Below are 27,415 nucleotides of genomic sequence, written 5' to 3'. Positions count from 1 at the left end.
TGATTCAGATCGTCAGCTTGTTATGAAAGAGCTTCATGTGTCAGATACAGAGACGAGCAGAGCAGTGAGTCCCCTGGAGTACAACTGATTTAGACAATTGTTTTTTCTCCATTTGTGCTCCTGTGGGCAATGTTATCTGACCTGCCACATGTTCTTTGCTTTAATGTGTGAGATGAAGCAGGGCTGTGAAGTTCTCGTAACACACACACACACACACACACACACACACACACACTGATCCATGCTGACACTCAATCTCAGTGATGCAAAGATAAGTTTTTATTTTTATTAAATTTGAAGAAATATGCCTTAAAATAACATGACATGTTAAAGTTGTGCTGCTTTTATTGAGCTTTTATAAATATGCAAAATGTATGCATTTGTTATTTTTATATACTGTATTACCTGAAAACACAGGACACGTGTAAAACACTCCTAATTTGAAAAAGTGAATACATTAATTCATTAAATTCTACCATGATAGACAGTATAGATGTAGAATCTAACACAAGGATGTTATTTCAATATGAAGAGCATTTAGTGTAGTATATCTTATGCATTACGTAGTTTTAGTATTTTACATAAATCGACAGCTTATATCTTCATAAAAAAAAACATTGCATACTCCTGAAAATCAATTCTAGGGGGCAAATATCACCCCTCAAAAAAACAAATATTATTTCTGACATTGTTGTGTATACAAATGATTATGTAATCACTAATACCCTGTTCAGATCACGCTGTAGTTCAAAAGAAATGCAGAAGACAAAGTATTTGTTACAAATAAAATAATCTATGTAATCTATATGGTCTTTGATAGGATTGTACACATTTTAATATGATTTAAGAAAAAGTCAATGCATATGTACAGAATGTGTATTTTAAAGCGAGCGCGAGTGTCTGTGATCTTCTGTGGTCGCTGGCAGTTATGAGCACAGATCATTTCTCAGCATTATCCCCCTGTGAGCGGCCCAGCATGCAACTTTCTTCAGTGTATTGATGTGACTTTCACATTGGAGGATAATACAGGGCTCCAAAGCACATTTAAGCCTTTCATTGCTGAGCTCTGAATGTATACTTTAAATAGTGAAATAGCTCTCTATCTGCACATAGTGACCTGCTGATCATATTACTTTGACTTTTTATATGTTTTTATCAACAAAACTGGCATTTTATTCAGTGGCATCATTAATCCAGTTTGCCGCCTCACTGGTATCACGCTGTGCACTCTTTCCTGCACAAACATGCCTCCGTTTTGTGGATGAATTCGGATTATTATGTTTTTCATTTACAAAGGTCAGCACTGTTTGCTTCCCGCTGTTAATGTTGTGCTATAAATGAAGTTTATATGAATAGAATGTTTCTAGCAGTAATTCATCAAGTGATGATCAAATGATGGAGAAGAGTGTATAAACCGGACAATGTGTTTGTAGCCTTACCTGATTTGCATTATTCCTTTAGTGAACAGCACATGCCAATAAACAGTAATTACAATGCATTGCTAAAACACCCATCTGAATACATTACCTAATTATGTTCACATTACTTGAAATATTTTGGTGAAGCTAGATATCGTTTATCCACTAAATCATATTTGCTACCTCAGACTTAATTGAAATCAAAGGGACTTGAAGGGTTATTTATAGCTTGTTTAATACTCGTATGGTGTCGCTGAACCCTTCTGCTGTGCAGAGCCGCTGCCCAAGGCACTTTTCCTAGCGCTCGTCTCTAAACCCTCCTGTAGGCAATATCCGTTCAGCACAGATACTTCAAACACAGACACTCGGTGCAGGTTTACTGCGTCCAGCAAGAGTAACACTTCATAACACTTATGTCATTTAAAGCATTTTATTAACGATGAACTAATCATTTACTATACATTAAGATACATTTGTAGATTAGTTGATATATTATGAATGACATTTCACAAATTTGTTGAAGTATCAATATCTTAAAGGGTTTGTTCACCCATCAAAATGAAAATTGTCATTAATTACTCACTCTCATGTTGTTCACACCCATTAGAGCTTCACAAATCTTTTGTTTCGAATCAGTGGTTCAGAGCATGAAAGTCATGTGATTTCAGTAAACGAGGCTGTTACATCATAAGTGTTTTGAAATTTCAGTGGTTTATGTGACTTTGGCAGTTTGATTCACGCTCCGAACCACTGATTCAAAACAACAGATTCGTGAAGCTTTGAATCTTCATGAAGCAGTGTTTTGAGATCGCCCATCAATAGATATTGTTGAATAAAGTCGTTATTTTGTTTTTTTGGCGCACAAAAAGTATTCTTGTCACTTTATAATATTAAGGTTAAACCACTGTAGTCACATGAACTGTTTTAAATATGTCTTTAGTAGCTTTCTGGGCAATATAAGTGTTAATTGTCTTGCTGGCAATGCAGGCCTCACTGAGCCATTGGATTTGATCAAAAATATCTTAATTTGCGTTCTGAAGATGAACGAAGGTCTTACGGATGTAGAACGACATGAGGGTGAGAAATAAATGACATTATTTTCATTTTTGGGTGAACTAACCCTTTAATACACATTAATCATGAACAAATCACTAGTAAATGACCAGTATATAATTCAATGATGTATCATTAAGTACTTGTAAGATGGCCTATTAAAAGCACTTATGACAGCTATTTTAATAGTAAAATTGTTTTTAAGTGAATAAACATTTACAAATTTAAATATCTGAATTATGCCAGTCAATTTGGGATGCCAGGGATTTGGAAGATTTGAGATTTGGAAGTCAATTACTTTCACTCAGAATATCACTGAGCTGAAAGACTGTTATTATTAGAGGTCATTTGGCTCAGTAGTGCTCAACAATGCCAGTTTTGTAATGGATAAACTCACCCAAATCTCTGTCCTCATTATTTTGTATAAGCAGACCCACAGGGGATCTGTGCCCACAGAACTCTACATAAAGCTCTGCAGATTTCTGCAGAATTGAAAATCTTGTCATTCATAAAACTCTACATATCCTTTGCTTTTTATATGCTCATTTATTAAATGTTTATTAAATGACTATTTTAATTATACTTTCATCTACCAATAAGACTGTAGTACTCTCAGCTCTACAATTCACCATGTTTAAAGACATTTTTCAGAATTCAGATAAAATGTGAAAGTCTGCATCTGGGCCTATAAAGGCCCGTTCACACCAAGAACAATAACTATGAGGATAACCATAACGATAACTCTATCAGCGTCCACACCAGCGGACGATATTGTTATTCATCATCTCAGTGCAGTCATGTGTTACAGCTGACTCAGTTTGTCCTGGTTGACTTGAGCCGGCTAGATCACTGAGAAACGGTCTCCCTGTAGGATAGTAAACATAAACATGCGTCATTCTATCGAAGTGGCACTGGGGATCTTTGTGTTTGTATCATGCTATTTAAAGACAAATACCTTCCAGAATAACTGAACATTTGCTAAGCCCCCTGCTAAAATATTACTGATCAATTCTACCTGGTCATCCACCATGTCAGAGAAGCTTTTTTCCCCCTGATTGAAGTTCTGTGTGTTTGTATAATGTCTGATTAAACTGTCAACTGATTAAACTAAATGTACACTCAACTCATTTATGTATTGATTGAAGTCATAGTAAATGTGATAATGACTATGGAGTTCTATAATACTATAAACGTCTTGTAGAAACACTAAGAGCAATTCTATTACAATATTGTGATAAGAGAACAGAACCAACATTATGGTCAAGTTTACACTTATACATTCAACTTTATATATAGTGCTGTGCAATAATATATTTTACATTTTGCTTTGATACAAACAATCATGCAGCCAAGATTTGTTATATACATAATATATATTGTTTTACATGAGTGTGCTGTATGTATGCTGGTAAGTTGGATGTACTAAATATCCAACTTTAAATATATTCCTGGGCAATAATATACTTTACATTTTGTGAACAGTCAAGCAGTTAATATTTGCTATATATTGCTTAACATGTGTGTACTGTATGTATCCGGGTAGTTGGAAATACTTATAATAGTTGTAGTTTTAGAGTTATTAAAGGGTTAGTTAATCCAAAAATGAAAATTCAGTCATTAATTACTCACCCTCATGTTGTTCCACACCTGTAAGTCCTTCGTTCATCTTCAGAACACAAATTAAGATATTTTTCCTAAAATCCGATGGCTCAGTGAGGCCTGCATTGACAGCAAGGCAATTTAAAAACACTGCTTCATTTGTTTCGATTCATTAGTTCGGAGCGTGTATCAAACTGCCAAAGTCACGCCCCCCCAGTGGTGAACCATTGAAATTTCGAAAGACTTATCATGTAATGAAGCCTTGTTAACTGAAATCACATGACTTTGGCGCTCCGAATCCCTGAATCGAAACAAAAGATTCGTAAAGCTTCATGAAGCAGTGTTTTGAAATCGCCCATCACTAGAAATTGTCATAAAGTCATTATTTTGTTTTTCTGGCACACAAGAAGTATTCTCGTCGCTTCATAACATTAAGGTTGAACCACTGTAGTCACATGAACTGTTTTAAATACGCCTTTAGTAGCTTTCTGGGCATTGAAAGTGTTCATTGTTTCGCTGTCAATGCACTGAGCCATCGGATTTTATCAAAAATATCTTAATTTGTGTTCTGAAGATGAACGAAGGTCTTATGGGTGTGGAATGACATGAAGGTGAGTAATTAATGACAGAATTTTCATTTTTGGGTGAACTAACCATTTAAGTTTTTATTTGTTGACATTGAAGATTATGAAACCTGTAAAATTTTGTTCAATTTAAAACAATTTGATGTAGTGATAAACCTAATTACTATTTGTGATGTATATCACTGCCATGGTTAAATGATGCATATCAATGAGAAGGTTAAAATTTCAATCATACCACCCACCCCTGAGCAGTTTAATTGAGGAGTTAATTGAAAGTCATAGCATAATACGTAAACACATCACATTTTACATAGTACTTAATTTATTTAGTCCCTTAGGGTGCAAGCGAAAAGCAACTGTGGCAAAGAAGAAAAAACTCTGATTGATGTTGGATAATGGAGAAAAAAAACCTTTGGAGAAACCAGGCAACACCAGGGGGCCAGTTCTCCTCTGGCGACACAGTCCAAATATAATGTTTATCATTTAAAAAATATGTTTGTACATTGATCGAAGTCTTTGAGATCCTTCCAGGATTGAACATTAGAGTCAGAGCAGCAGTAGTTTATCTTCTGTTATAGAAGGTTGTAGAGACGCAGACATTGAATAATTGAGATGCCCCTCGCTGAACACATGGCACAGGTCACGTTTTGTAGGTTTGTTCGGAAGGAATGAAAAAAAAAAAAAAGACTAATATTGCCTTTCAATTAATTTAAAGGAAAGTTGTGTGATATGGTGTTTTTAGACCTGAATCGCACAGCATAATCATGAGCTGTAACGTATGAATGAATTAATTAGGGCTATATTTGACTGAAAAAAAGGTCTTCAGTCTAGATCTAAACTGAAACAATCTCAAACGTAAAACTTTTTATGCATTTTGGCCATTCATTTACATTACAACGGTGTTTTGGGTGCCTGGAAACGCAAACTTTTCAAAACGGGTATCAAAGTGCAAGGTTTTGAAAACGGTCTCCATGTCCAACAAAAACGCAAATCTGTGAAAACAATGACATCATGCACATGTGTAATACATGTTCAGTCTATAGTGTTTCATCACCATCTGATGGCCTGCCAGCAGAATACAGCATTTTTAATTGTTTTCACAGATTTGTGTGAACGGGGATCGTTTTGACAATGGTGTCGTCGGTACGCGAAAAACTCAAAGGAAATCTTCTCTGCTTTAAGCATATTGATGTCATGTAAACATACCCTAAAGTGCTGGAAAGACTGTATTCATAGTTTTTATCCATATGTCATAACAGTAGAATTGTAAAGTAATCCACATAAACTCCATTTGTGACCAGTTTGTCTCCAGTTGTGTCTGGCTAATGCAATTCTAAGGGAAAGAATGTATCAACACTCCTGTATTGCTTGTGAGTAAGTGTTTTTAAAAATAAGTATCCATATAAAAGAGTAGATTTGCCCCGCCCAGTCACCTGCTGTCCAACAAGCCCCATTTACACAGGAGCTGCTTACCATCCGCTGGATCCTCAACACCACGATATAAAGAGAAATCTTACTCACAAACATTTGACTCAACCAGTGTCTGATTCATGAACAGCGATGCTTTCAAACAATCTATTAAAAGAACCAATGATTCAAGTATCCGGTTTGAATCAGGCGGACGGATGTGTTTGAAATCACCCCCTATACCCTCATTCACTATTCCCTACTCCACTATCCACTTGAAGGAGTGAAAGAAAACGAGTGAGTGAATTCAGACACTCTGTTGTATTGTAATTCTTTTTTATTTTATTACTGTTTCAACTCACTGTTGTTTGTTGACAGTAACGCTGAAGAGCTGATTAAGGGGTTGCGGGTCATTTTGGGGTTCTTATGAACGCACTGACAGGGGCCCCTTAAAAGTTTTGCTTAGGGTCCCCAGAAGTCTAGGACCGACACTGATTGACACCCAGCCCTAGTAATATTTAAGATTGAATGGCAATGTTTGACATTTTTCCATTGCTTAATGCACTTTATAAAGCCACATAATAGCATGACTTTGATACCTGCAATTAAATCTGTGAATCTCAATCTGTTGAATGACAAACTCTGCATTAGACAAGATTCAGCATGCTCAGATGTGACAGAAGCTTGCACCACTAGCCCACTAGTAAAAATATATTTATAACTGTAATGTATACTGTAAGTGATTTTGTGTCTACTCTCATCCTTGGGTTGAGTTGAATATTTTTATTTGAATGTGGATCAGGCACATTTTGAGGTGGCTTAAGCTCTCGAGCTTTGACAGAATTATTTCAGTCCCATGACAGAGCCGGTGGTGAGAAGAAAATGTAAAAATAGATTGAGCTGATAAAGATGGCTATTTTTATACAGCGTCTCCAATCTCCTGGATAGATTTTTCCTTCCATTAAGGTTCATTTTGAGCCCAACAATCTGCCAACATTATCAATTATCTTCAAGTATCTTATCAATTGTTAGTCTTTGAAACAGTTCTGTATCCCACATACAGTGGCTCCAAAAAAATAAATAAATAAATAAATCTAAATAAATAAATAAATATGGGCACCTAAACTACTTTTAAAAAGCATTTTAAAAATGTTGGTTTTAAATGAGAAACAATAGATATATTGTTCAAAATAAAATAAGATAGTAAAATAATGGCAAAAAAGTATTTCACATGCCATATGGTTGATGTTTTCTTTTGCAATGATATTAATACATTTACAAGTGTGCCTTAATTTTTGTTTTTGGGTGAATTATTTCTTTGTTTTCTATATTCTCTCTCCCATGTTCCAAACCTGTACATTACTCTTTTTATTCTATAGCACACAAAAGGAGACATTTTGAACAATCTATATACAGCTCTATTCCATACAATGATCTTCTCTGCTGTTGCAGCTCTCAAATTTCATTATCTACATGTTCAGTCATGGCATATTGTGTTAGACTGCATCACACCCAAGAGCTAATAGTGTTTGGTGTCACTGAAATCAAAGTTGGCATGGAGTGTCATGACAAATGAGATTTCAGGGCTTCAAGAATGTCAGCGCAATTAAATCAATGGGAAAGCATTTCTCACAAATATCCTTTATTCATTATATTTATAACTGAGATCGTCTTGTCTTTACTCAATTCATCTTTTGTCTTACACAGCATTTCTAACTGTTTCTGTTAAGCTGTATGAAAAACAAAATGCTATTATCCCTCCGTGAAATTTTCAAAGGGAACTTCCTCAAGGACATGCCTAATCTTTCACTCTTGCCTAATCTTGCACCCTCTGTCTACTTGTAGAAAATTAACATCATAAGAGACTGTCACCAATGCCCAAATGCTTCTCACAATGCACATCACATCGAATAAAGTCTTTCCAAATGTAGGGACTAGATATTAAATGAAGTAATCCAGTAATCCAATACTTTTTGAATATAATGAAATGTTTGAATGTAATCTGATTATCAACAATTTTAACTGTAACTGAATATAGTTACTCATATTTTGCATTTTAAATATGTAACACCATTACATTAGATTGGAGTCTGGACCCAGCGTTAAAGAAGCTCCAGAGTGCTGGCCTAACACTTAACAAAAAGAAGCGTGGATTTGATAAGACTGAAGTCAAGTTCTTAGGCCACAAGCTGCTGTATTCAGTGGTATTACAGCCCCATTTGGGCAAACTGGCTGCAGATCAATGCGTGAGCCTATTAATGTGTCTGGGGTACGCAGCTTTCTTGGAATGATGAACCAATTGTGGAAGTTCATTCCAGACCTTAAAGAGAAAAAAAGCCCCTGTGAGAGAGAGAAAAAAAAAAAAAAAAAATCTGTGGTCCTGGGATGCAACACAGCAGGAGTCATTTGCATTGCTGAAAAAAGAGCTTATCGTCACGCCAACTTTAGCATTCTTCAATCCAAGCAAGGGCACTAAAGTCAAAGCAGATGTATAGTCCTTTAGTGTGGAAGGGATGATCGTTCAATAGTTCAGTGATGCATGGAAACCCATAGCATATGCGTCCAGATCATGAACTCCAGCTGAGCAGAGAAATGCTCAGATACAGGAGGAGTCATGTGAGCATTTGGGCACGTGAGCGTTTCAGCTGCTAGCTAATTGGAAAGCATTTCCTTCTCGAGATGGACCATAAGCCACTTCTGAGCTTCTTGAGCACAAAACTTCTAGATGAATTAAAGCTGCAAGCAGCGATGAAAGGGCCCGAGCACCCGGGCTCACCGCCACCCGTTGGCCTTAGGAAAACTGTGAACAGTGGGTGATAGTCATTTAAGCGGATAAATAGAGGAGAAATATGGCAAAGTCTTTTTGATGCACCACAGTTCCTGCTGCCAGCAGGTGGCGCTTTGACTGTAACTAAATATTGCCATGTAGATGTCTTCAGGCCAGGACTATTATCAAACATGTGAAGTTTGAGGCAGATCGGACATTGTATGCCTGAGTTAGTTTTCATGGCGAAACATCAAACTTTGTCAGGCTGCCACGGACACGCCCTTCAGCGAAAACTCAAGATCTTCACAATTTTACGTCACAAAGGCCTTTAGATTAGACTGACCAAATATGACATTGATCTGGTTAAAGCTCTAGGAGGAGTTCGTTAAAGTATAACGTGTGGAAATGGCAAAAAACTGCCAAAATTTTGCAGAGAAAATTCAAAATATCTCACTTCCTGTTGGGTTTACAGATTTTGCACCCATGGGCTTTTTTTGTACGTATTGGGCTGTTACATGTGTCTACCGAATTTCATACCTGTACGTGAAACGTAACGTGAAGGGCGCTTAATTGAAATTTTGTAGGTGACGCTATCGAGCCATTTTGCCACACCTAATTCTAAAACCCACATCAAAAGTAAATTTTCACCACTTCTGAGGCATGTGCAAAGTTTCATGAGTTTTCGAGCATGTTTAAGCCCTCAAAAATGCGATTCATTTCGGAGAAGAAGAATAACTGGCCGAGCAATTCCAATAGGGTCCTCACACCATCGGTGCTCTGGCCCTAATTACCACAAAGGCTGCAAAGGTTCAGAATGAGACTTATGAGATATATCTATGAGATTAACCATGTTGAAGAAAACAGACACGCTGTCCAGGATTCCCTGAATGAGTGATGTAAGGGATGTTGACTCAGCTCTCATGGAAGACACAAATATTTATCTTGCCCAAATAGGGAATAGTTTCCCTGCATCAAAGAGCTGGTTGGATAATATTCGCTGAATGTTAAAGAAAGATCCCATATGCAGCCAAGTAATGAGTTTCCATGATCATGGGTGGCTGATATTAGTGTATGTCAAAGACAAACTCAGACCTTATAGCCTGGAATTCCTCGCCGGACTGGTACAAGGTTGATTATAATTGCCTCACTCCAAAGTTCAGTTTTTCTTCACATTCATCAGGCGCATCAAAGAATTGAAAAATGTTGCCAAAGAGCAAGACAGTCTGCGTGTTGGCCTGGCCTAGGTTCACAATTGCGAACAGTGGTGCAACATTATGATCAATGTAGAAAGGCTTCCATGATGGCTGAAGAACTGCTAGAAACTACAGACTTTCCACTTCATCCATTACAGAGAGCTGTTACAGACTTGTTTGAACTAAAGGGACAAAAGTACCTTTTAACAGTCGACTACTATTAAAGAGATGTTGATTTGGCTAAATTGTCATCAACTTCCTCAGCAACCATAAAAGAACATCTAAAAGCATTTTTTTTTTCTTTCATGGAATGGGGTACCCAAGACACTAATATCTGACAATGGGGCAGCAGTGCTCACATCCAGGAGTTTTCGAGGGAGTGCAACTTCAAGCACATAATGAGCAGCCCATGGTAAAATAGTGAAGCAGAAAGAGCTGTACAAACAGTCAAAAAAACTCCTGAGGAAAACGTCTGATCCATTCAAGGCCTTGCTTGCAAACCGCTCTAAACCACTTGCAAAAGGCCACAGTCCAGCTGAGCTCTCAATGGGCAGAAGCCTGAGAACTGGCCTTCCAATGCTACCATCACTTCTCACACCAAAACTCCCAGATGTTAACAGTTTGAATCCAGTCTATGTTTTGGCACAAAAAAATGCAACAAGAGACACAGAGCTAGATCTTTGTCACTAAAGTCTGGAGATACCGTTTGGAATAAGGACCAAACCATCACTGGTAAAGTGATCCGACAGCAGGCCCAAAGGTCACTTTTCTTGAAAACCGCACATGGAAATATTCAACGCAACGGACTGGCATTGGTGCGACTTCACAACCCTGAAAAAGGAAATGAGCAACCAATTGCCTGGCCAGAATTATTTGATGATGACCACATACCTGACAGTCAGATGACCACAATCCACCATTTAGCTCAAACCCCGCAGCCTGCTATACCTACCCAACATGGATCTTACACAAGGTCAGGACGTTTATCTGTCCCTCCATGATGAATGAACCTTTAGTTCATGGCCAGTGATCAAAGAGGCAGAATAATCCTCTCACTGTGCGTGTTCAGTGTCCAACCTGACCTCCTCATAATAAAGAGGAGACAATATTAATGTGAAAGAAAAAAGAAACAAAAGGATTGTAATGTTATTAAAGCAGAAATTTTCTCCTATGTTAGAGAAGTATTTCACATAGACACATAAAAGTGGGTAAAATGGTTACAGTATGTTTATTACGCCAGAATAGTAACATATTTGAGTAAACAAGTTCATTGTTCTGGGGAAGGGGAGATGTAGTGATATCTAGTTGGTGAGATGAGATGAGACGAGCACATTCTGAAGTTAAATTGTGGGTAAATGGTAGGTAAATATTCTTAAATACAACAGTGAAAGTTTTGAGAACAAGATTTATTGAGGTCAATAAAAACTTATGACAACAAATCAACTTAAACTCCCCTCGGTGGATAAATGAAAGAAAAAAATGGTGGGCTGGTAATACTAAAGTGAGAATTATTTACCAAGTGCAAAGAGAAAACAGTGAGAAGATGTGAAAGCATCTATTGTGAAGACTTCTAAAGAGTCAGAGAGAACAGTCACTGCGGAGGAGAGAGCGTTTGATTCTCCCAACATATGCGCCAACACAGACATGAAAAAAGGGTCTCAGAGCAATTAAATGATCATAAAGTTGTATCCAAGCTGCATAAAGGCTTATATCAATGACTTTAAAAGTATATCTCCCTTTTTGTTGTTTTTAAGGCTATTTGAGATGGACCTTGTAACATTTATTTACTGGTTATCACTTCTGCTCAGTTTCGGCCTGACATGTTTGACAGCACCGAGATGAATCATTCTTCAACAGTGGTGGCAAAGATTCCCATACTGACAAATAAAACATCTTCCCTAAATTAATTCTGGGCATTTTTTCATCTTCTTCTTTTTTTCCCCCCAGAAGTGATAAAATCTCATTGTTGCCCATTTTACTAATGGGCCATTTTTACTAGTAATCACATGTACACTTTTAAAGGGATTATTGTTGTACTAGAGGGTTGTATAGAGACACACCCATATTTGCTCATTCCAATGCTATTTTATGTGTGCAATATGCAAAAGAAGGTGAAAAAATGATCTTCAACAGTCGGTGGGTGTTTTGTGAGTGTGAGACATTTCAGTGCAGTTCTATTCTAGGTAAAACAAGTCTAATGCAAAAAATAAATAATAATTTAGGATCCTAGTCACTACAACAATGGCCTGATTTCACTGATGTGGTAAAATAATGCAAATGCAGAATGTTTCAGAAGTTACTTATACAAACTACTGTATGTACATTTATTGTCTTCATTGTGAAATACACACAAATAATAGTTGTTGAGAAAGAGTATAGCTAGAGTGTAGCTTTATAAATTTGATGTGGACATAATAGCTATGGTAATTTGCTCTTGAAAGAATCAGGCCCTGTTTCCACTTGGTATTAGGATGCGTTTTGGTCGATCGGATCACAAGTAGACGAGAAATACTCGTATTTTAATCTGCCTCTTTTGTCCACTTTCAACCACTTCTGTCCTGATTTCTTTGAGGGGAGGGTCTATGGGTGGGTAAATATATGGGTTTTCTCAGATCTTTCAATCTAATTGACAAAATAAGCTTGTGCAATTTACATATGAACATGCCCGGAGACGACGGAAAAACATACCAAGAGCATCAGCTTTCATTTCTGCTCTGACAGCCATCAATACAGTCAATACATTATAGCGAAAATAATAGTAAGTATATTTTTGAAACATAAACATCATGTTTTCCCGTCTCTGTTTGAGATCAGATCATTTAAAGCCGCTAAACTTTGGGAAAGTTTTCAGTCCAAGGATTCAGTAAGCGAATACATTCAATCAGTCAGTCCAAAACACTGCTAATGCAGAGAAAACCCAGCCATTTACATCAGAGATGGCAGAGAGAATAGTGACTCATGTCCAGTTTTTGATCATTTCAGTGTGTATTTAGCTTTTAAAAAACACCTCTCTCATATTCAGAGATTGTTTCTGAGCCTTGTGACTCCTCCGTTACAGCGCTGAGTGACTGAACAGCAGGTCAAAACATGCAACTGGTGCCTGAGCATTATGATAGCAAACTACAACTCTCGGCTGAATAAAGCAATCCGGTGGCTTGTTAGTAAAGTTTTGATGAGTGACAACTGTAATCAAGGTCAAAATGACTGCAGGAATAGTACATTAGGCACACGTAAGTCTGTTATTTTTAATGCGTAAACAAACCATGTATGGGCATATATTTCCCGAAACCATTGTTCAAACAAACTTTCGCAAACTTGTGTGGTTGGAACGGCAGCTCTCGAGCTGTGATTAGAAGCATAGTTTCTTGTTTTTATGACATGTGGACTTAATAAATCGTTATCTTAAGCAAAATAAGTAAGCTGACATTAAGTACAATCTATATCTTTCATTTCGAATATATACAAATGTCATTTACATATTTTAGTTTGTCAAGAGATTTGAAGCACTGTTTTTGAAGAGTGCGCATGTGCGTACGTGCTCGGGTATGTAAGAACGATCCTATGATTGAATCTGGAAATAAAGCAAAATAACTGAGAAAAATGAGAATTAGTCCTCAGATGCCATGTCAATAATTTATAGCAAAAAAATCTAGCATTAATTCGATCTCAAACAGATTCATTTAAAGAGGTTATTACTCCACCACCTGCGTGACATCATTCACCAGTGTGGCTGAACGACAGGTTTGCGACAAAATGATTTCGGGAAACAGTCGTGATTAGCTAGTTGATTTGTCAACGATGCATCGTACTATGGTAGTGAAGCAGCGAGTTACGTCATCGTACGGGAAACGCACCCCGGACTGTTAACACTCAACAGGTACTTGATGTCCTTTAAAATTTCTATGAATTTTAACTTTAAAATTGTAACTGGTTTTCTATCAATCCTATCTTTTTTTATTTTTTTCAACTGAACATGTAAGTATGGCAGTTGTAGCCTAATGGTTAGAGAGTCAGACTTGTAACCTGAAGGTCTCAGGTTCAAGTTTCAGTATTTGCAGGAAATGTAGGTGGGGGGAGTGAAAGAACAGCACTCTCTTCCACTCTCATTACCCACAAATGGTGCCCTTGAGCAAGGCACCTAACCCCCAATCACTCCCCGGGCGCCAGAGCAAAAATGGCTGCCCACTGCTCCGGGTGTGTGTTCTCGGTGTGTGTGTGTGTGTGTGTTCAATACTCACTGCTGTGTGTGTGCACTTGGATGGGTGAAATGCAGAGCACAAATTCCGAGTAGGACACTATACTTAGCTACACATCACGCCACTTTCATTAAAGTGTGGCAAGCTCTCTTCAATTGAGGATACCTCTGTCCTCTTCTCCATTAAGTAAGTGGCAGAGATATTGAATTTAGAATCCATATATTCAATTATTACTTGGGTTTATGCATAAATATGCTCAGACACAAAAACATTAAAGCTATCACAAGACTTCTTTTTTTAATTATAACTTTTTCCTTCTAACATTGTGAAGGGCTCACATACTATCCTTTGTGGCCTTCATAAACTTAAGTGCTTTACTTAAACAAATGGAAGAGATGAGCTGTGACTCTAAACTCATTTGTCTATTTTGACCCAGACTGATGCTGTCACACCCCACAGCCTCTTCATCTGCAGAGAGAAACTGTTACTCACTTACACCAAAGTACACATATAATGATGGATGTAAAGATACAAGTTGTGAAGATATTTCACTGCAACTTTGGATTTTTTTAAGGTTTGTGCCACAGTTTGGAGTAGTTTTTGTCAATTATAAATTGTATAATTTTAAAAGCTTGTTGCTTTTAGAGATAAAATAACATTTAGTGACCATCAAAATATGAATTTTTAGATTTATTCTCACTGACAAAAATGACTGTAAGGCTGACAGGGTGGACTGATTTGATCATCACTTGTAATGTAATAGGCAGTCACTGTCGACCAACCAACTCTGATGCTAAACAAACAAGTCATATTGACTTCTACAGAAGAGTAAACCATATCTTACCCTCAACACTCATGGTGGGTCTTTCTCGAAAGTAGACAGGATCACAATTCTGGTTTTTATGACTACTTTGCAAGTTACTGAGCAGTACAGCCAAAACCAATATCCCTATTTTAATAATAAAGCCCCATAAAATAAAATAAAATGGTAACAGTTCAGTATGGGGAACAATTATCACTTATCACTAGCTAACAGATCATCTTCATTCATTTTCCAAGACCTCCAACCAGACCTCAAATGAGTGAGCAAATCTGGGAAACCCTTTTCAACATTCGACGCCACAGAAGGGAATCCCCATTCAAAGACGCAACCCAGGAAACGCAAACTGAACTGGTGCATTAAGAAAGTTTTATAGCCTCATTGAAAACTCAATGCAAGGTTTAATTAATGATTGATGGTTCGTGCAGGTCAGGTCTACGAAGTTGGTTCAAGGGAGAGCTGCAGAGCAGGCCAAAGACTCTGATGTGTGTGCTTATTTTCAAGAGATTTTCAACATGTTAAGGGCCCCAAAAGCACTTAAAACCTTGAACAAAACATTAATAATCCTTAGGAAATCAATAGGGCCCTGCGCACTTTTAGTTTTTGGGCACTAAAAAGCTGAAACAAGAAGTGACTTGAGTCAAAAGAGAAGTGCGTTGAGTATGGATTGAAAAGCTGACTCTCTATTAAAATGGCTGTAATAACGAGGATAACAGGATTTTGAAAAATCTAATTAAGTTCACAAGTGCAGCTTGGAAAAGAGATTAAAATTTTCTATGAAATTAAATAAATAAATTAAAATAAAATAACCAGAGCAAAGCAAGAAAATTTAGGCATGATGGATTTTCAAAGATATGCAAAATAACTCCTTGGAATAAGAAACTAAGTAAATCCTTCAGTGCCTTTGCATATTACATGCTCAAATACTCAAATGGAAACAACATATCAAATAGGTAAACTCTAAACTGGAAGCTTTACCTTAGACAGAGCCAACCGCCCCTGAAGTAGGGTAGAATTTAAATGAATCAATGCCATTGAGTTGTTATAAATCATGTGTATTCAGCAAGTTCTTGAGTGAGAATATTTTTGACTTTAACTTATGTGAATTTGAACTTATTATGACTGCTGAGCAATTAAAATGTTTTTAATTAAAAACTCTTTGGGCTTTAAGAACTACACTTTTGACTTTTGAATTCCTTTCATTCCCTGCAGGAATTGCTTACAGAGAGTGCTTGGACAATGGTACATGGGCACTGAAAAGTAACTACTCCAACTGTGAGCCCATTTTAGAGGAAAAGGTGGGTAAATGTGTTATTAACCTGAGCTGTACTCTACTGTTTTGGCTTTAGTGATGTCCCCAGGGTTGTTTGTAACATTTCATTAGTGAAAAAAAAATAGCTGCAGGCAGCGGTGATCGATCATCACTTGATTTCTCTGGGAGGAGTAAGTTCACGGCATGCTTTTTCCAAAAACAAACCAAAAGGGAGGAGGATGTCTTCCCTGTGACGCACAGAGTTAAGATTGCCTGCAATGACAACAAGCTTAGTCCAATAATGCTGTAACATACCGCCCCAGACCGTCCACCTCCAAAACCATTCCGCTCCAGAATGGCGTAATGCTCATTCTTTCAGCAACAAATGTGAGACCGACCATCACCCTTTGTGAAATAAAAATCATGACTCATCAGTGAAGAGCACTTTTCACCTGTCTTGTCTTTTTCAGCAGTTTGTGCCCACAGGCGACATTGCCAGTGATGTCTGGGAAGGACCTTCCGTACAACAGGCTTACAAGCCCTCAATTTAGCCTCTCTCAAACTATTGCGAATAGTCTGAGCACTGAATGGGGATTGTGCATTCCTGGTGTAACTCAGGCAGTTGCTTTTGCCATCCTGTACATGTGCCGCATGTATGATTTTCAGACGCACTGATCCTGTACAGGTGTTGTTACACGCAGCCTGCCACTGCGAGGACAATCAGCTCTCCTTTCTCTCTCCCTGTAGTACTGTCTTAGGTAGAGTTGTCAAAAGTACTGACTTCGGTAAGTATCGGTACAAAAATGTTAAAAATGTGACACTGTTGAGCGTATTCGTAAACACCTCTGATTGGCCATTGTGTTGTCGCGTTCATCGGATATGTCTGTGATTGGCTACAATGATCAACACACGGCAGCATTTGAAAGCACACGGAAGTGTTTGAATTTGGAAGCGTTTTGAAAGCGGGAACAGGAGCGTTTGAAAGCAGGCGTCTATCAGCCGACTGGTCCGCGATAGACGCCTCCTTTCAAACGTTCCCATGTGTATCTGTGTAAGCGCTTAGTGAAGAGCTTCATTGATGACTATTTACAACGTTTTTATCGAGGCCAGTCACAGACATATCCAATGAGCCGTGAACACAATGGCCAATTAGAGGTGTTTACAAATCCGCTCAAAGCATCACATTTTTTAAATTTCAGTACTGACCAGTTACCGAAGTTTGTACTATTGACAACTCTAGTCTTAGGTATCTCACAGTACAGACATTTTATTGCCCTGTCCACAACTGCATTCCTTGTGCTTCCATGCAGCATGTTTAACACATTTGTTCAGGACCCTGGGCTTCTTTCTTTTGCGTTTTTTCAGAGTCAGTAGAAACGTCTCTTTAGTTTTTATAGATGTAAACTTAACTTCCTACCATCTGTAAGCTGTTAGTGTCTTGCTGATCATTCCACGGGTGCATGTTTATTTTGATTTTGCAAAGTTATCTTTAATTAGCGTGTAAAGGGACTTTTTTTGCTGAGTTCACTAAATAATAAGTCTGACAGTGCACAGATCAGAGAATATGGACGTCTCCAGTCAGTAAACAAGATATGCCTTTTTGTCTGCTGCAGACCTTACCGAACAGGAAGTAATTAAATAGCAGGGAGTGATTAAACAGCAGGGAAACCTATCCCAAAATTGTAGAATCTTACTTAATATGAGGTGCCCGACATGCATCATGGGGGCACAACTACTGTGCTCCGTGGAACACGAGTGAGAAAACTGTTGTTTAAAGCGCACAGTTGAACTGTTGTTGTCTAAAATGCAGACTGCAGTGAAACTGACAGAGCAGAATCTCAAAGACAGGGAGGAGAAAGGCAGATATTCTTGGATGGTCTGACACAGTTCTCTGATTATTAATATGAGGGGCCCAACATGCACCATAGGGACACACCCTGTTGTAACCACAATGCTTGTGTGAACCAAAGCACTACTCCTGCGCTCCAAGTCCAAAGCGACAGAAAACAAACATGTATACAAGACGATAGAGATCACATCGCAAGCTTCCAGACTTGAACTCAAGTCTTTATGTGTAAAATACACTGCACATGGACAGAGTGACAGAGCCTCAAGTTCCACATCAGATCTCCAGCATCCCGACTCATGCAACTGCAGAACCACAGTGTTGGGGATGGCCAACCGTACTCTTTTTCTTGAGAGAAAGCGTACATCAAGTGAAGCACTTAATTTTAAAATTAATGCAGTATGAGTAGTTCGATGAGCTGTTGAGCATGGCTTTCACACGGCAAAAGCCAAAACACTTAAAGATAAAAAGAAGATAAACTCTACTTGAAGTGAGTCGTTGAAACACAAAACTTTGAAGATATAACGGGCAGATAAATCATCTTCCTGAAGAAGAAAAATCTGAGGAGTGATGGCACTTGAATTTGGTCCTTTATAAGTCAAGAAGATCTTCTAAAATATCATTGCAGTTATTCTCTTTGCCGCATTTATGTATTATTTACATTATTTACGTAAAGTTTCCCTGAGCAGCCGAAACGGTTTTGATTGGTTTAAATCATATAACACAACATATAATCCATTTGGCCCACTTATTATGAAGCAGCCCGTATTTGACACAAGAAACTGCATTTACATGGTACTGGATGCTGTGTAACCAATATACTTTTGTAACTGATCAGCAGAACTGCATCCTGCTCACTCTATATCATTTACTTATGCATCTGTCTACTTCTCACTTCACTTCACATGACTTCTACACCCAAACATTCTGCAAAAGGACAATTAGAATCCTTTAGTGTGGTGTCACAGTTTTGTGACCTCTTTCAAGGACTCATGAGAAATATATAAATGAATCTAAGGTCTTTTTAAGGTCTGTGTGCTTTCAGGTCTTTTCAGGTTGAGTAATAACTATTGATTTGTGCTAAAATTGTAATCATTTATCATATTATATCATATCATATGCTAGGAAGAGACTGAGTTACTTCTTTAATCATGGCAGAAATAATAATGAATCTGTATTCCACAGAGGAAGTACCCCATGCACTACAAGATAGCCCTCATCATAAACTACTTTGGTCACTGTATATCTGTTGGAGCTCTCGTTATTGCCTTCATTCTCTTTCTGTGCTTGAGGTAAGTGTGTCAGTGATTTTCAGTACTATAGTTTGTGAGTAAAGTCTTGTGCCAAGGCCTTGTTCAAAGTTAAGAAATATTAATTCAAAGTAGAACAAATTTGAAAATTAAGGAAACTTAGAGATAATAAAAATTGTATATACACTAAAGGGTAGTTTCGGTCATTATTTACTCTAATTTTCTCTTTTTTGTGGAACACTGAATGACAGTTTTTGAAGAAGGCACTGGTCTATTTATGTATGTACTGTATGTAATGTATTGTCCATTTAATGTCAAAAAATGGGGAATTTTACTTTTATTTAATATTCGAAATGACATAAAAGCATATAAAAGTATGCTATTTTGTATGAAAAAGAGACAAAAGTCATTACACTGTGTCATGGATTGTCTGTCTTTCCTTGTGCTCTTGTTGTGTAGTATTTTAGTTTGTATTTTGCCTTATTCACTAGCCACTGTTCTGCAGAGTTTAGTTTCAACTTGCCTCAACACATCTGCCTGGAAGTTTCTAGTATGCCTTGTGAAACCTTGATTAGCTGGTTCAGATGTGTTTAATTGGAGTTGGAGCTGAACTGTGCAGGACAGTGGTCCTCCAGGAGCAGGATTGGACACCCCTGGCCTTATACATTATTTTTTTTCCGTTCCATATTTGTAGTTCCTTTTGGACTTTTCTTGTTCATTAATTCCTTAATTGTTCTGAGCTGTTCCTTGTAGTTGTTGTGTATTTATAGGTCTCATGTTTCCCTAGTCAGTGGTTGAGCTTTGTTTGTGTCAGCCTTGTCAATGAGTGTCATGCAGGGCTGGACTGGACTGATTAAATTATCGTTTGTACTTGCCCTAATGAAAAGTTACCATATTATTGAGCCGCTCTGATTTTGCGCTGCTGCTGGCAGAGTGCACGGTTAAATCGGATGGAACCGTTTTATAACACTTTTGAAGTATTTGCATTTTGGATTTTCCCTTGAGCTCCATTAACAAAACCGTGAGGGGGAGGCCTACTGTACCTACTCGAATGGCCCACCAAGAATGTCCCGGTTTTCCCAATGACCAATACATGCCTGGTTTCTTGTTCTTCTTGACTCACCTACAATGGACTTTACTTAACAGAAAGCTTGACATAAGTTAAAGAAATTGCTAGGTAGATCACCATTCACTATTGGAGAAGTGGTAGAGAGTGATCCTAGCCCCACACCAAAGTCTCCCCATGTCATGGTTGCCACGCCAGAATTTCCTCCTGCCTTATCCCTGCTTTGACTCTCAAAGAATTTTTTTTGGGGTCTGAGTTCACTCCCAGTTCAGTGGTCTCAGCACTCCCTAGTCTGGTGGCCCTTAGACCAGTGGTCTGAGCGCTCCAGATCTGGTGGTCCATACTCTGGTGGTCCCAAGCCCAGTGGTCCGTAACCTGATGGTCCCAAGTCTGGTGGCCCCTAGTCCAGTGGTCCCAAGTCCGGTGGTCCCTAGCCCGGTGGTCCCACTGCTCCAGATCCAGTGGTCCATAGTCTGGTGGTCCTAGTGCTCCAGATCCAGTGGTCCGTACTCTGGTGGTCCCAAGCCCAGTGGTCCGTAACCTGATGGTCCCAAGTCTGGTGGCCCCTAGTCCAGTGGTCCCAAGTCCGGTGGTCCCTAGCCCGGTGGTCCCACTGCTCCAGATCCAGTGGTCCATAGTCTGGTGGTCCCAGTGCTCCAGATCCGGTGGCCTGTAGCCCGGTGGACCCAGTGCTCCAGATCCTGTGGTCCCTAGCCCAGTGGTCCCAGTGCTCCAGATCCGGTGGTCCGTAGTCCGGTGATCCCAAGCCCGGTGGTCCCACTGCTCCAGATCCAGTGGTCCGTAGTCTGGTGGTCCCAGTGCTCCAGATCCGGTGGCCTGTAGCCCGGTGGTCCCAGTGCTCCAGATCCTGTGGTCCCTAGTCCGGTGGTCCCTAGCCCAGTGGTCCCAGTGCTCCAGATCCGGTGGTCCGTAGTCCGGTGATCCCAAGCCCGGTGGTCCCACTGCTCCAGATCCAGTGGTCCATAGTCTGGTGGTCCCAGTGCTCCAGATCTGGTGGCCTGTAGCCCGGTGGTCCCAGTGCTCCAGATCCTGTGGTCCCAAGTCCGGTGGTCCCAAGTCTGGTGGTCCCTAGTCCAGTGCTTTCAGCACTCCCTGCCCTGTGGTCCCAAGTGCAGTGGTTCCGGATGTCATTTCACTGTCCATGGTGCTCCTGGTAATGGCCACTGCTCTGTCCTGTGTGTTTGCACAGCACTCAATTCTCCTGAGGTGGCAGCATCTGCTACAGTTCTCACTAAGATGTCTGCTTGCTCTGAACTCCCTGATCCCCATGTCACAGCCACAGAGGCCTCCATGAACTTTCTGTGCTCCATGTCACGGCCACAGTGGCCATCCGCACCTGAAGGGACCAATGTAGTGAAGAATTAACGGCAGCAGAAGACCAAGGCTGGACTTCCCCTGGAGGTCAGGGGAGCAATGATGAAGGTGAGTTTTTGCACTTTCAGTCTGGAAGTGCTTTGGCTGCATTTTAATTGCAAGGATGCACTGCAGTAGAAGAGTATAAGCTGGATTTGCCATGGGACTGAAGGAGTGATTGAAAAAGAAAGAGGCACAAGGAAATGGCCTATGGCCAGGGAGGGAACCTCCAGCTCCAGAGGAGTGTGGAAGACAGCGGCAGCTATGGTGGCAGTTTTGGAAATATCTGGAAATGGTACAGTGAGTGCTATGTGCAACTTATTTGAGCTCAGTGAGTTTATATCTGGCGGTCTAGTCTTTTGTCACACAATAAAGAGGCCGATGTTACAAAACTCAGATGCAGGTGCTTTATTGATGGCAGATGCAGATAACAACCGCAAGGCACTCTGAGACGTCCAACAAAAAAAGTGGGTATAAGTTCCAGAGATTGAAAGTGGGTAGTCTGTGCAAGACTAGACAGTGTTTGTGTGAGTTGAGTATTAGTTGCTTCCTTAAACAGTGAGTAGAGTGGATGCAGGTGCGTAAGATTAAAAGTCTGGGGAGATTGAACAAGTCTTGGCATGAGGTGGAAAGCCTGGGAGCATGACAATTATTTATGGAAAGATAATGAATTCTTAACTATATTATGAGTCATTATGAATGCATTGTAATGCATTTGTAATACCTTCACAATGCATTCAATTTAATGTGTAATTCCTCGTCCGCTGAGAATCAATACACATTATAACAAAAATGTCGACACCCCCCATCCGCCATCATGTCAAACAGATAGTCGCGGTCCAAACACGACATTGGTTGAGCCAAGGCTGCTGGTAGAGATTCTCCAACACAGTAATATTTTAATAGCACCACAGAGTCACGTTGTTGTGTAAAATAAACATATGAATCACTTTTTTGAAGAAATTAAACGCCATCTTTAAATATGCACTGAACATTTCCTTAAACATGCTCAGAATAATTAATCTTTTAGATATGATTTTTGTTTCTGTGTCTCTGGCTCTTAGCTCTTTGTCTCATATTCATGCTCATGTATTTTCATAATCAGCTCATGCAATACTAAATCTGTGTCACAGTGTAATTGCTGAAATGATTGTTTCATTTATCTTTTTTAAATTCAAGGAGCATCCGATGCCTTCGCAACATAATCCACTGGAACTTAATTACGACTTTCATTCTGAGGAATGTAATGTGGTTTTTGCTTCAACTGATTGATCAAAACATTTATGAGACAAATGAGGTATGAAACACTTTTAAACTTATTTATCAGCCTATTAATATGTAAACAGATCAGCAGGTTTCTAACATTTACATTTATGATGTTGGTAGACGATTACTCACCGATATTGTTTTCAAAACAGTAGCTGAAGATATTGCATGGAGTAGATTTTTTTAATTAAGAATTTATTTTTTGTCTGCTGGAATAAACTGCCTCATTAGAATCTTCCAGCATTTTTATTTCCAACTTGTAAGTAATTGATGGTGAAGAGAAGATATACAAACTCTGTCAAAAGTACTTAATTTTGCAATGTTTCCACCATGCTATGCTAATTTAGACACTCTGTAAAGACCTAAAGACCTTTACAACAGACCTAAGTAACAATGTGACTGTTGTGCGTGACACGAGTGGCATTGCTTTTATAACATGGTTAAAACATAACAAAAATGTTTTTCCCTCATAACTTAGCAAAGTAAACAAATTTCAAGGAATAGTCCAACCAAAAATGAAAATATAACCATTTCATCCCCACGCCATCTTAGATGTACAACCCCAAATCAAGAAAAGTTAGGACATTTTGTAAAATGTAATAAAATCAAGAATCTGTGATTTGTTAAATTTTCTTTCAACTTTATTTAACTGACAAAAATACAAAGAAAAAAATCACTGACCAACTTAATTGTATTTTGTAAATATTAACAAATTTTGATTTTGATTTCTGCAACACATTCCAAAAAAGTTGGGATAGAGGCATGTTGACCATGGTGTCACATCACCTTTCCTTTTAATTACAATTTTTAATCGTTTGAAAATTGAGGATCCTAATTATTGCAGTTTTGTATTATTTTTATTTTTTTTTTAATTTTTGCCGGATCTTGACTGATACAAGATATCTGCTCAACAGTCTGTGGTCGTCATTGTCTGATTCTCCTTTTCATGATGGGCCATAGATTTTCAATAGGAGACAGATCTGGACTGCAGGCAGGTCAGTTTAGCACATTTACTCTGCAGTGTAATGTCTACGAAATCACTCTGTTTTAGCACAAGCACAATGAGGCCTGACATTGTCTTGCTTCCCAGGAAAGATGTCATCTTGATGGCAGTATATGTCTCTGTATGATCCCAATTTACACCTCCACATCAATGGTACTTTCACACATATGCAAGTCACTCATGACATTTGCAGTGATGCACCCCCATACCATGACAGATGTTTGCTTTTGCACCTGTCACTGATGAAAGAACTGAGACTGAGTACTCGAAGTCAGTTTTTACCAAAAACAAGCTGAGACGTGGACTCATCTGACCACAGCACACATTTCCACTGTCTTTTGGACCATCTGAGATGAGCTCAGGCCCAGAGATCTCGGCAGCATCTCTGCATAGAATTGATGCATAGCTTTCTCCTCGCGTGACAGAGATTCAAGTTGCATTTCTTGGTGCAGCGGCAGACTGTGCTAAGTGAAAACGGTTTTCCAAAGTACTCCTGAACCCATGTGGCTATATTTAACACAGCAGCATGACGGATTCTCATGCAATGTCATCTGAGGATTCGAAGGTCATGCACATTTAACAAAGGTTTTCTGACTGGCCCTACATGGCCTGAGATTTCTCTGTATTCCCTGAATCTTTTCACAATATTATGTAAGCTAGATGCTGAAAGAACTAAATACTTTGCCATCTTGCATTGCGAAATGTGATTTTTGAATTGTTGAACAATTCTCTCATGATATTCTCTCATGAGCCATGACCCATCTTTGCTTGCAAAGACTGAAATTGTCCTTTTATACCAAAGCACGATACTCTCACCTATTACCAATTGCTAATTATGGACTGTTTCAAAAACTTGGATATTCTGTGATCTTTTCACTTTTGCCTCTGTCCCAACTTTTTTGGAGTGTGTTGCAGCCATCAGAATCAAAATTTGTTTATATTTACTAAATACAATTAAGTTGGTCAGTGAAAACATTGGAAATATTTTCTTTGTACTTCTGTCAGTTAAATAAAGTTGAAAGAGAATTAACAAATCACAGATTTTACAAAATGTCCCATCTTTTCTTGATTTGGGGTTGTATATGACTTTTTTCTTCAGATCAACACATTAAGTTTTATTTTTATTTTTTTTATTTATCCATATAATGCAAGTGAATGGGTTCCCAAATGTTGGCACATACAGCAAATGTTATGTTAACCCAGTTTTAGGTTACAAAGTGGACCAATCACAGCTGTTTTTGTCCGCATAGACAGGATGTCCAGTTACATTTTTGGAAAGAAGCATGTCACATAGGTCTGATTCAGAAGTATAAATTAGCCTCAACAGCTATGATGCTAAACACCTGTTCACCTAGCTACTGTTCAGCATCCATTGAATAAAAATGTCATTGTTGTTTGCTTTTCAGGGATTATATATCATAGCAGATGCATAGCACTTTTAATTTAATAAAATAGTATTTTATGAAAATCTTTGAAATTTATTATGTAGTAACCATATTTTAGTAGCAATAAGGCACTCTGCGATGTGAGATATTGTAAGTACAGTCATGGCTGAAGGAAGTCCACTACATGTCATGCATAACAACACAATTGGGCCTGACTATTGCACATTCTTTTCAAGACGCAATATAGCACCCTGCAAAACATTTGAAAGCATAAAACATTTCAGAAAGCTGGGATATGTTGTTTTAAGACCTAGAATATGATTCATGTTAGCATCAAAAAGGTTTGCAGTTGGTAACAACATAGCTCACCTCAATTAACACCCTTTTCCTTTCTCTCTGTATAGCCCTGGTGCCGCCTTATAACAACAATCTATAATTACTTTGTGGTGACCAATTTTTTCTGGATGTTTGTGGAGGGCTGCTATCTTCACACGGCTATTGTGATGACATATTCCACAGACAAGCTTCGTAAATGGGTCTTCCTCTTCATTGGATGGTGTGAGTTGATTTCTCTACACAAGTCTACTCACTTTGAAAGGCCTAATCATCTGCAATTTCCATTAGCTGCGAAGAGAGAAGCTGAAACGTAGTCTGCTATTCAAGAAAGTTTAAAAACTAAGTTTTGTTTTATTTGGAACATTTCTGTGTGTCATGTGACTTTATTAGAGTGAATGTCGCACAACATGTAAAAAACATCCTCAGGTAATTTTTCACTCCAATCAAAAATAGAAATGGTACAGATGTTGCAGCACACAAGATCCAAGCACCCAAACTTAAAGGTAAGATTTACGAGGCTCAATGCGAGAATACAGTGTACATGGCATATCATAAAGTGTCGAACCTGCAACCTTCTGTTCAGGTTCTTGCTGCTTGTTGCAGTACGCCACATAGAGGAAAGACATTGAGCACTCAAAAGCATTAGTTAGCATGCTGACTATTTAAGCTAATGTGGTCTGCTAACACAGTTTACAGATAGTGTCTACATTTTTTTTCCAAGTTTGGTGAAAATATCTCATTCTGTCTAAAAGTTATATTTATTCATATTAATGTGCATGTAAAAACATAGCACCCCCAAGGTTTGATGGCATTTTTTGGCACATAGAATCAACACTGTAAGTCTTCTAAGAAGTTGACCAATTAGGTTATTATTTCAGTGGTTTGTCCTGTCCGGTTGAACAGCCTAGAAGCAATTTGTGAAAGTAGTTTAAGTAATAAATCAAAATGGTGGACAAGGTGAACCCTGTCAGGAAGCATATAATTATTTTCACTTTTTGGCCACTAGGAGGCACCAGCTCCAAATTTCTCAGGCTTCTTCAGGGCGCTGTGAAAAAATGTAAAAGTTTTGTTAAAAATGTTTTTTCCGGTGAGAACATAATATGAATTCGACTCAGCATTAACTCTAAGCAGACGAAAAAGGATTTTTGGGACTTATGGTACAAAAGATATTAACATAAATTTCAGTGCAAATTTGACCCATTGGTGGTGCTAGAGGCTTTGAAAGGCTGGACTGAAATTTGGTCAGATTGAAGCTCTGACCATTCTGTTTTCACAACATTTTACCATACAGTTCTATGGGCTGCCACAGAATAATAATAAGAAAAAAGGGTCTGTGCAGAGGACTTGTCTGGTTCTTGTGGTCTTGGCTAAGGATCTGTGCTAATGGCTGTATAGTTGATGAGGTCTTCTCAGGGGATCTGTCTCTAGGGCCTGTCATGGTCTCCTCCTTTTATGCTAAAGAATTAAATTATTAGCGAGTGCAGAGCCAAAGAACAGAATTGACACAATATGACATGCACTGTTACGAAGTTGCACGGCACTTTAGTCAAATCACAGTTTTCCAGTCAGGGGCTTGCTGCTTATTACAATGCGTCACATA

The 27,415-nt window shown here is 38.6% G+C and overlaps 1 protein-coding gene and 1 long non-coding RNA gene across 2 annotated transcripts in view; one reads left to right on the top strand and one right to left on the bottom strand.

Moving 5' to 3' along the window:
* Window positions 1-27,415, top strand: part of LOC127524925 (corticotropin-releasing factor receptor 2) — a 54,712-nt gene that overhangs the window by 851 nt on the left and 26,446 nt on the right. Inside the window, exons 3-6 of the mRNA XM_051916983.1 lie at window positions 16,250-16,335; window positions 19,321-19,427; window positions 23,005-23,122; window positions 25,884-26,037. Coding sequence (XP_051772943.1) covers window positions 16,250-16,335; window positions 19,321-19,427; window positions 23,005-23,122; window positions 25,884-26,037 — 465 coding nt within the window. The remainder of the gene's footprint in view (window positions 1-16,249; window positions 16,336-19,320; window positions 19,428-23,004; window positions 23,123-25,883; window positions 26,038-27,415) is intronic.
* Window positions 1-27,415, bottom strand: part of LOC127524942 (uncharacterized) — a 41,363-nt gene that overhangs the window by 9,230 nt on the left and 4,718 nt on the right. The gene's annotated exons all lie outside the window — the stretch shown is intronic.

The sequence above is a fragment of the Ctenopharyngodon idella genome, chromosome 2 (genome assembly GCF_019924925.1).
Source record: "Ctenopharyngodon idella isolate HZGC_01 chromosome 2, HZGC01, whole genome shotgun sequence".
NCBI classification, from domain to species: domain Eukaryota; kingdom Metazoa; phylum Chordata; class Actinopteri; order Cypriniformes; family Xenocyprididae; genus Ctenopharyngodon; species Ctenopharyngodon idella.
This window is presented reverse-complemented; position numbering and strand designations above follow the sequence as displayed.